Below are 9,641 nucleotides of genomic sequence, written 5' to 3' on the forward strand. Positions count from 1 at the left end.
AGTGGGGAGCACAACAGGAAGATCCACTGAAACACTGCTGAGGGGAGCAGTAGGTGAGACAGAAGAGATCTGCTGTGCCATGTGGGTCAGCTTGTTGGCCAAGGATGGAACTCAAGCCTCGGTGGCTAGAGATAGCTTGATAGCATTGAGACTTTAACCTCTGTGTCACCAGGGAAGCCTAAAGTTTGCATTTTATTAGAATGGCTCAGTCCATTAAAGTCATTCTCACTCTCCCCATCCCCCCAAGACACAAAGTTTGTAAAATTTTTCTTAAAGCCATGGAATTTTACCTCTATTTCTGCTCTATCTTATTTGGAGGCCAAGTTCTCAGGATACAAGGAGCAGTTAAAGAAACACCTGATCCATCTCTATGGTTTTCCTTTTCACAGCAGCACAAAGTTTGGGAGTGGTGGAGCAGAAGGAGGACAGGAAAAGTTGAGACCTCAGAGGTATTATTGTCTTTTAGCTGGCTATTGACCTCGTTAGTTTTGTAATAGTATTCTGGTGGGACAAAATTTTAGAATCCTAAAATTCCTTGGATGCTTTTAAATACGAATTAAAGAAAGTGTCTCATAAAATAAGTGATTTATCTGTATCATTGGTTTTCATGTTTGGGATGCAAAGGGAAAGTTTTGGGTACTGAAAAGAGCCCCTAATGGCTACTATAATTTTAAACCATCTTTGTTATCGTTGGCCCCTTGAGATGAGATTTTACGAGTAAGGGCCATAATCTTTGTCCATAAATCCACTGGCGTTCCAGAGGGAAGGACTTCTCAGACAAAAAGTCCTTGAAGGAGAATGCCAACAGGGGAGGTATGCCTTAGAGTTTTCATCAGGAACTCCCAGAGTTCCATCCCCTAAACATCTTAGAGCAGGGAAATAACCACTGCAGCAGGAACTCCTATCAGGAATACAGCAACTGGGAGTCAGTTACGTGTGCTCACCAGCGGTCATGAGACATCTCCCCGGCTTCGGGAACTCCTGGTTGTAATGACTGAGCCAACACCTGAATACTCACCAACCAAGCAAGTCCCGACACAGGGACTCTGGCCAACATTGTGCTGGCCTGAAGACAACTTGTCTCCTGGGACTGCTGAGTCCCAGCCCCCAAGGAAGGCAGACCTTAACCCAGTGAATGGAGATTTGGGCCTGAGAAGACTCAAAGGTGAAGGCAACTACATCTGTCCTTGCAGTGGTACACAGCCTGAGGGGTTTAGTGGGGTGCCTCACCTGTTTCCAGTGGACACTGATTGAAAAGGTGAGATTGCTTCAGATCCTGGTTCTGGCATCATGCGTGTCAACCTAAAAAATCACGAAGTCATTAAAGTGGCAAAGTGATTTTATTTGGGCTCAAAGCATTGCAATTTGGGGATCACAGAGTTCAAAATCCAAAACAAGGGCCTCCTGGGTGGCGCAAGGCATTAAGTCTCAGCACTATGCAACTATCCACAACCACTGCAGCATGAGTTCCATCCCACAGCCAGCGGGCCGCCCCCACCCGCCTCCCCCTCAGCAGTCTCTTTCAGTAGATCTGCTTCTTTTGCTCCCCACTCTGTCTCTGGTGATCTTCTTGCCCTCTGCACCTCTCACCTGTACCCCAGTTCTTGTATGTAATCTTTTTTTTTTTAAAGATTTATTTATTTATGCATACAGAACTGGGGTACAGGCCAGAGGCTCAGGGGTGGTGAGAGGCTTCACCAGAGACAGAGTGGGGAGCAGAACAGGCAGATCTACGAAGTACACTGCTGAGGGGAGCAGCGGGCGGGTCAGGAGAGGTCTGCCACACCATGTGGTCACCTCCGGGGCAGGCGGGAATCGAACTCATGCGGAAGTGGCTTTAGCTTCTCAGTGCAGTGCTTTAACCCGCTGCGCCACCAGGGAGGGCCACTTCTATGTAATCTTTAAGAAAAAAAAATATGTCTCCAGCAAGGACAAAAATGGGGCCTTTTCATAGGGAGAAAAAGAATGGAAAATGAGGTAATGGTGATGATTACCATGGTCAAGTGAAGGGGTCACAAAATGATGGGTCACCAAATAAAAGTAGTAAAAGTCTTTTCAAACAGGATTTTCTCGTTCTTGCTGATGTTTCGGAATGTTGTGGTTTGGCCCCATCCAAGGGTCTGGCACAGTTATAGTGGACAGTAGGCAATTTTTCTGCCTACTGCTTGCTCTGGCCCTGTTTAAAAATGGCTGCAGCGTTGCCAGCTTTTGAGCAGCATTGTGGAGTATGAGCTTCAGGTTCAGAAGACCTGAACTTAAATTCAGATTTAGCCACTAACTGTGTGACCCTGGGGGCTCCTGTAAAAGAGTGAGTTCTGGTTCGTTTCGCTGCAAGCATTTTGTTCCAAGCATTTTCATGCCTAACTAATTGGCAGTAAAACATTTTTTTTTTTGGTAGAAGATTCAATAACTGGTTAACAGTTGTTTTCATTTCTCCATTGACTGACTAACCAATCACTGCCTTTGGCAGATTTTTAATGCATTTAGCTAGTCAGTTTGGTTTCACTGCCCACTGTTGAAGTTAGAAACCAACTCTGCATGCTGATAAGTGATTAATTTCTAGTGTACATGTGCATTTTAACTGGATCAGAATACTTTACATTTGGCTATTATTTTTTCGTATTTCATGATATCCTTTTGGATGTCCCCTTCTACAAAAGTGATTTACAGCCAGTTAGTTATGTGGCGAAAATGTGGACTTCAAAACTAGCAGATCTGGACTGAGAGCAACACTGCTACTTTGCGCAATTGCCTCAGGGACCCAAAGAACTGAAGTGGAGGAAGCAGGATACTTCTACCCTCTCTGCATAGGAAGAGCCTTCTCGGGGAGCAAAGGGGTAGGAGACCAGGAGGAAGAGTCTGGTGACCCACAGCAAGGGGGGGCACTCTCTGCTGCCTCCAGCCTCCCTAGCTTTTTTTTTTTTTTTTTTTAGACATACACTAGTTGCTGTACAGGAGCTGAGCTAATTGGTTTAAAGTCTTTTCCTTATCTTTGCCTCTGGCTGGCTGTCTCTGAGCTACAGCACTGTGCCGGTGCAGACGGAGGGAGTGTGACTAAGGGACAAGTATCTTCCTTCGCTATGGCCTACTCTCGACTCCTGGCTGAAATCAAGGGCTGGCTCCGGATCCCAAGCCTCCTGGCTCGTCAGTGCCTGGCAGAATTCCTCGGTGTATTTGTGCTCTTGGTAGGCAGGGTGAATGGGGGAAGGAAAGAAGGGAGGTGGCTGTGAGGTTCCTCTCTCCTGTGTGGTGTCCCATTCCCCACAGCTCTCCTCACTTCTCTCTCCCCTCTGAGCTCCTCTAGATGCTCCTGCGCCCTCCTTTTCATTCTTGATCCTTTCCACCTCTCACCCTTCCTCCCTTTCTTTACTCTTCTATGTTTCTCCTTCCCATTTTCTGCATTTCTCCCTTCTTTACTGATTGCTCCCGTAGGTACAGCTCCCTGGCAGCTCCCCTTGCCTCACTGATCTCTCGGTTTCTTCCTCTCTCTCCTTTACTGGTCCACGGGGTTCCCTCTCCCTGGGTTCCCTGTTCCTCATCTCCCCTTTTCCCATCAGCTCATCACCCAGGGAGCTGTGGCCCAGACAGTTACCAGTGAAGAAACCAAAGGCAACTTCTTCACCAACTATCTGGCCGGCGCTCTTGCCGTTGTGATAGCCTCTTATGTGAGTGGCACTGTTTCAGGTGAGGAAAGTGGGGTCGGTCAGCAGAGGGGGTACAGGGTGGGAATGTTGGGCCATGTGAGTGTGGTGATGTTGGAAAGGCAGTTTCTTTGGTGACTCATGTCATTATCTCCATGAGCTCCAATAGTCCTCTGGACTGGACTGAGATATGCTTTGGCCCAATCCAGCCCCTCCCTTTCTGTATCTCCCAGTCCGCGTCCTAGATAGAGATGTATGGCATGGCACAAAGTAGGCACTATCCTTTTGTGTTCCCCACCCAAAACCTTCTCTGGGCCTGCATTGATGCACCTGAGCAGACAGACTGGTTCGAGACTTGGTTTAACTGTATAACCTCCATGGGAACAGTAGGAATACTATCTGCCTTAAGAGTGGCGGGGAGGAGTGACAGTGTCGCCTGGTAGCAGTGTCTGGTAGCAACATTTGATGGATATTGGTTTTCTCTTCTTGAAGGGGCTCATCTGAATCCTGCCTTCTCCCTGGCCATGTGCCTCCTGGGACGCCTCTCCTGGGCTAAGCTCCCAGTTTACTGTTTTGTGCAGCTGTTGTCTGCTTTCTGCGCCTCTGGAGTAACCTATGCTCTCTACTATGGTAACAGAGGGGACAGGGTGGGGGGCATCAGTGTGTGGGCTAGAGTGCTTTGGGATGGTTTGAATGAGCAAAGATGGAAATCCAGGGTATCCCTTTCCCCTGCAGATGCCCTACAGAACTATACAGGTGGCAACCTAACAGTGACAGGTCCCAAGGAGACAGCATCCATCTTTGCCACCTACCCTGCCCCTTATCTGACCCTGAGAAATGGCTTCCTGGACCAGGTAGGTGTGAGGGAGAGAAGAGGGAGAGCTCCAACCTTCCCCCTGTTCTCTGGACCTCCAGCTGTTGTTTGGGCCCTGGGTGGGACGTGGACTTGTCTATTTTTGCACACACCCTCACCCCCAGCTGCCTGTGTTGGACAGTCAGATGACAGGGGGTGATGGGGTGGAATATTCGCAGGAGAGAGGGCTGAACCCCCTGCCTTTGTCAACTCTAAGGTTCTGGGCACCGGGATGCTGCTGGTGGGGATCTTGGCAATCGTGGACTCACGGAACAACAGAGTGCCTGCAGGTCTGGAGCCCGTGGTGGTGGGGCTGCTGATTCTGGCCATCGGGCTGTCCATGGGTGCCAACTGTGGGTTCCCACTCAATCCTGCCCGGGACCTGGGCCCACGGCTCTTCACCTATGTGGCTGGCTGGGGGCCTGAAGTCTTTAGGTGAGAAGTGACCTCCGCTCGTTTCTTTCTGCTAAGGGCTGGGTCTCTGGGCTCCACCTCGCTTCTCTCACATAGTCCTCTTGGCTTTTAGATCCTGTCTCTCCTCTCAGCCCTGACCTACCCACCCACTCTTTTCATTGAAACCGTAAGATGTAAATATTGTGTTCTAGGGCATGTCATGTTACCTTTTTGTCATCATGGCCGGGGTAAAGTGGATACATCCAGATAATTCCTTAAGGCAAGAGAGTGGACCAAGCTCTCCTGGGATCTCCTCTCTAAATGCCGTGGTTTGGTTAAAAGACACTTTCCTGGCATCCAACACCCCAGGAACTACTTTAGGGAGCTCTCTTGTTTCTGCTTCCCACCTTTCCCCACTGAAGGCTAGGGGAGTCACCCTGATAATCTTCCTTTTGTCTGTCTCTTGCAGCGCTGGTAATGGCTGGTGGTGGGTACCTGTGACAGCCCCTCTGGTGGGAGCCACGCTTGGCACAGCTGCATACCAGCTGCTGGTGGCTATGCACCACCCTGAGGACTCAGAGCCAACTCAGGATAATATAGAGTGTGTCCCACGTAAGAGCTCGGAGTTGGAGACTCCTGCCTCCACCTAAAAGCCGGGTGTAAGCTATGATTCTGATGGCCGTCACGCCCTCACCGACACTGGACTGACAAGCCGTTCTTTCTCCTTACTAGTACACAGGGTCCTGGACAGCTTCTCTGTTCACTCATGAAGGCATTGGCTCTCCTAAACTGGGGAGGATGCCTGCTCTGGGAGAACTGGAGGAGGATAAGGGGGTGGGGATGTGGGCCTGGCTCTTCCTCCCCTTAGGTTTTTCCAGCCAAAGAGCCTCCAAGAACGTAGTTTCACGAAGTAGCCGCCAGAGGGTGCTCACCTTGGCCGCGGCACTGGGAAGGCTGCAGGAATCGTCTGGGTGGCCTCGGCCACCCGCGACATAACCTTGGGGGTTTCTTCCAAAGCTTGGTTACCTCCTGCCCGACACTTCAACTCTTGTAGCCTCTGCGTCGCTCGTCTCTACTCTCAGTGGGGTGCTCCCCGGATTTAGCCACCTACAGTAGAGGTTAGGGAGGAGAATCTGCCTCCCCCCCGGTGGTTTGGCAGTCAGTGGGCAGGGAGGGAAAGAGATGGCGGGCGGTGGGACAAACTCATTCAAGCATCCGGAGAGAGGGACAGCTCGGAGAGGTTGAGACACTACCTAATCTCTAGAAATTCCGGCTATGTCATTCAGGAGAGGGTGAAACAGAAATGAGCCAGGAGGTGGAGAAAGGTGGGGAATCAGAGCTCAGTGGGGAATCAGTGTCTGGATATAGGAAATTAGCTCTGAGGAAAATTCTCGTGGTTCCTCGCTTCCCCACCTCTCTCGGCCCTCCCTGAAGGAGACTTGCAGAGAAGGCAGCCTTCTCCGGTTCCCTTTTTTTTTTTCCGAATAAAAAACATCTCAGCGATCTCTAGCGTCCAGATTTATTTATTTATCTTTAATGTGGAATGGCTCTGGAAGTAGGTGTGGCGGGGGACCTGGCTGGCAGCGCTCAGCACCCGAGGAGTTAAGACCCTCCCGCTGCCCCGCACAAAGATGGCGGTGCGCACTTCCCCCTCCCCTCTCCTCACCCCTCCCCAAAACCCCCTCCCGCCCCCCGCCCTCTCCTGCCCCAAAACCCCCTCCCGCCCCCCGCCCTCTCCTGCCACCTCCGTCACTTCCGCCCCGCCGTGGCTGAAACTGACACAAAGTAGCGGGCTGAGGCCCCGGGGGGAGCGGGGCTGCAGCTCGGGGGGCTACAGCTGCGGGGAGTGAGCCGAGCGCCCCCCGCCGCAGCCCCCGGCATGGGCTGGACGGGGCCTCCGGGGCGGGCGCCGGGCGCGGAGCGCTGAGGTAAGGCGAAGCCAGACCGTGGGCGCCCCGAACCTTGGCGCGGCCGGGAGGGCACCGGGAGATGGGGCCGCGGCCTCGGGGCTGGAGGGGCCGCGCGGGTGGAGACCCCGGGCAGAGATCAAGAACTGCGCTGAGGCGGAGCAGGGGCAATAGACGATTGGAGAGAAGAGGGTGTCGGGGTGCCTGAGGATGGGGGAGATCAGGAGGCAGCCCACAGTATGGAAGGATGGTGAAGGGGCGCTGGAGAAGTATTTGGGGCATATGGAGCGGTGAAGAGAGAATTCCCCGAGTTGTCGGGCAGAGGAGTGGCCTGGATCCGAGGGCTGGGGTGCCTGGGGAGGGGAGCTGCGCTGGTCGGCTTTGTCTCTGTGGGGTGAGGTCTCTGCTCCCGCAAGACCCAGGGCGGTGCGAGGAGAGGTCACAGCCCGGGAGTCCTAGGTCCTGCGCTTGGCGATGGAAGGTGGTCTTGTTGGTCACGAGTGATCTGGGGGTCTCGAATTCCATGTCCTCCTGTTTTCCGACCTGCTCTCAATCTCCCTGCCAGCCGCCTCCAAAAAGTGGGGATCAGTTCTACCTTCTTTTGGTCGGAAGGGGACCACCGCCCGACCAGGCCTGGAGGTGGAGCCGTTTTCCTCTGAGGATCTTTGCCTCCTTCCGAGGGCTGGCTATTTTTATCCCAAATGTGGCTGTAAAGGGGGCTGGGGCCGGGCGACGTGGCTGACGGGCCTGCCTGGTTCAGAAAACTCAGGCAGTGTGAGACTGGGAAGAAGTGTTCCCAGGTTCTCCTCCCCCCTTTTCTTGCCTGTTACGGGCCCCCAAAGGGGATGAAGTGTGGGGCCAAGCCAACTTTTAGTCTTCCCCAGGGTCTTAGAGGTAAAACAACTTTCCTGGTCGGTGTCCAGATTCCTGAGCCCTAAAAGCTCCTTCATTAACCCTTTCAGTGGACTCAGATCTCGGGTGATAGTGTCTCTTGATTGCCTCCCTCGCTGAGGGTGGGGCTGGCAATGGAACGTGTGATGCCCACCCTTACATCCTCTTCTTTAACCTCTCCCTCTACTCCCCACCCTCCAATGACTCATACTCTAGACTGGGTGGAGACCCTGGCTGGGGGCCCTGGAGGAGGACTTGGCATCTCTAAAATGTGGATGAGGTTTTCCTTCCTGAGCCAGGCACCCTTGGCTGCCAGGGTTGGGGAGGGTCAAGGAGGAAGAACACTCTGGCTTTTGGTCCTGCCTCATATGGGGTTCAGCAGGACAGTCTGAATTAGTGGAGGGAGAATTGGTGTGGGTGACGGGGCTGTGGCCAGAGTCTGTAATTATAGAGGCTGGGCAGACAGGCAATTAGTATCTCTTGGGTCTGACAGGCTGACAGGGTGTGCCCAGTGTGCTGGAGGCAGGAGAACCATGGAAGAGGTGGAGGAGGAGGAGGAGGAAGGCTTTCTACCCAGACAAAGAAAGGAGGTGACTGGAGGACCTGGCTGCCAGTTTCCTTTGGGCAAGACTGGGGAAGGCTGTGACCCTGTCTTGTGGGCCAGGTCTTTACCTCTTTATGTGACTGGAAGGACTTGGGAAGATGGAAGGAAGCCAAGAGCCCTTTGGCTAATGCTTTCCTGTGCCTGCATTCAGTGTCATACTGTCTGAACTCGGCTTGTGGGAGGGAGGGTGATGCCCCATTAGGGGTGGGAAGACCCCTTTGCTGGTCCAGGAGAGGAAGTCGTTTGGGGACTACTGTCTGCAGGAAGTGAAGGCCATACCTCCAATATGCTCCTCTGGAGGAGGTGATAACTCAAACCCCAGTAGTGCAGGGGGTGGAGGGTGGAAGGGGTTATAAGCATTTTTAGCCTGCCCACCCTGTTTCCTGATGCTCTGCCAGGTGTTTCCTGGCACGTGTTCCCTCAACCCCACCCTTGGGGTGGAAATTCTGCTTTCCAGTAAACAGGCACCACTCACTGCCACTGGGAGGGCACATGATGGCAGCTGTTGTCCCTGATTGGGTACCTTGAGAACTGTGCCCCCTTGTCAATATCTGGTCTTTTCCCTCTGCCCCTTTCTTTTCCTTGTAGTTCTTCTTTTCTTGTAGTCCCTCCATGTTATCTAAGGTGGAGGCATGGGACGGGGTGGGAAGGCCCCCTTTCAGGGACCCATCAAGGCAGTAAGAGCTGCGTGTTGGTGTTGAACCTGGTGGAGGGGCTGTGTCTGAAACGGGAGAGGAGCCCGAGGAAGGGAGTAAAGAGTGGCCCTTAGTTTCCTAACTTCATGCATATGTCACCTTCCTCAGGGTCTCCCATGGGATTGCTGGGACCTTGCTGGGTGAGATGGCACTGTGTGCAAAAAAGCGCCCCCCAGGTAAGAGGCAGGAGTGGGAGATCCCTGGGACTGTCAAAAATGGGTGTTATGGCTCAAAACGCAGAAGGAAGAGGGATGACTGGTAAAGAGTCTGCAGAAGGGGAGATGGAAACCCCTGCTTATCCTGGGGCCGTCACCGGCATCCCATTTCTTCCTCTGGATCTCTGGGTGGGGGGTGCTTTATCCGCTGGCCAGGTACCTGCCCCTGGCCCCCAAAACCCAAGCTCCCGTTCTCTGCCAGGGACCTGTGTCCCCATCTTCTCTCCTCTGTCCTCCCACCTCCCGATCCCCTTTCTCTCCTCATTTTTCCATTCCCTGGGTCCTCCAGGTTTTCCTGCGGTGGGGGTGGGGTGGTATGAAACCGGTTGTCCCCGACAACGCTGGTTGTCCCCTCGCCCGCATTGGCCGGCGGGGGGAGGCGGGGCTCGGCGCTGGCTTTCGCCTACGCGGCGCTGGCAGGCGCTGCCCCTGCAGTCGCGGG

The 9,641-nt window shown here is 53.3% G+C and overlaps 2 protein-coding genes across 5 annotated transcripts in view; both read left to right on the forward strand.

Moving 5' to 3' along the window:
* The first annotated feature begins 3,080 nt into the window (after window positions 1-3,080).
* On the forward strand, window positions 3,081-5,802 carry AQP10 (aquaporin 10). Its single transcript, XM_004693635.2, has 6 exons — window positions 3,081-3,185; window positions 3,558-3,684; window positions 4,134-4,271; window positions 4,377-4,495; window positions 4,712-4,929; window positions 5,357-5,802. The coding sequence occupies exons 1-6, from the start codon at window positions 3,081-3,083 to the stop codon at window positions 5,535-5,537; spliced, it is 888 nt and encodes a 295-aa protein (XP_004693692.1). The 3' UTR covers window positions 5,538-5,802.
* An 853-nt stretch (window positions 5,803-6,655) lies between these two features.
* Window positions 6,656-9,641, forward strand: part of ATP8B2 (ATPase, aminophospholipid transporter, class I, type 8B, member 2) — a 19,679-nt gene continuing 16,693 nt past the window's right edge. For 2 of the 4 annotated variants that reach the window (XM_012733358.1, XM_004693767.2), the window contains exons 1-2: window positions 6,656-6,815; window positions 9,093-9,160. Coding sequence is in view for 2 of the 4 variants with exons in the window: in XM_004693767.2 (XP_004693824.1) it covers window positions 9,130-9,160 (31 nt within the window). In the remaining 2 variants the exon portion in view is untranslated. Of the gene's footprint in view, window positions 6,816-8,209; window positions 8,276-9,092; window positions 9,161-9,641 lie in introns of those variants that run through there. The other 2 variants (XM_012733360.1, XM_012733361.1) reach the window with 1 other exon arrangement.

This window comes from Condylura cristata, unplaced genomic scaffold (assembly GCF_000260355.1).
Source record: "Condylura cristata isolate star-nosed mole 26May11 unplaced genomic scaffold, ConCri1.0 scaffold00040, whole genome shotgun sequence".
Lineage (NCBI taxonomy): Eukaryota > Metazoa > Chordata > Mammalia > Eulipotyphla > Talpidae > Condylura > Condylura cristata.

Excerpts from the sequence above, each read along its gene's own strand:
- AQP10 (XM_004693635.2), top strand. The coding sequence starts at position 3,081 with ATGGCCTACTCTCGACTCCTGGCTGAAATCAAGGGCTGGCTCCGGATC. Across the intron at positions 3,685-4,133 it reads TGTGAGTGGCACTGTTTCAG|GGGCTCATCTGAATCCTGCC; the intron begins GTGAGGAAAGTG and ends CTCTTCTTGAAG. Across the intron at positions 4,496-4,711 it reads GAAATGGCTTCCTGGACCAG|GTTCTGGGCACCGGGATGCT; the intron begins GTAGGTGTGAGG and ends GTCAACTCTAAG.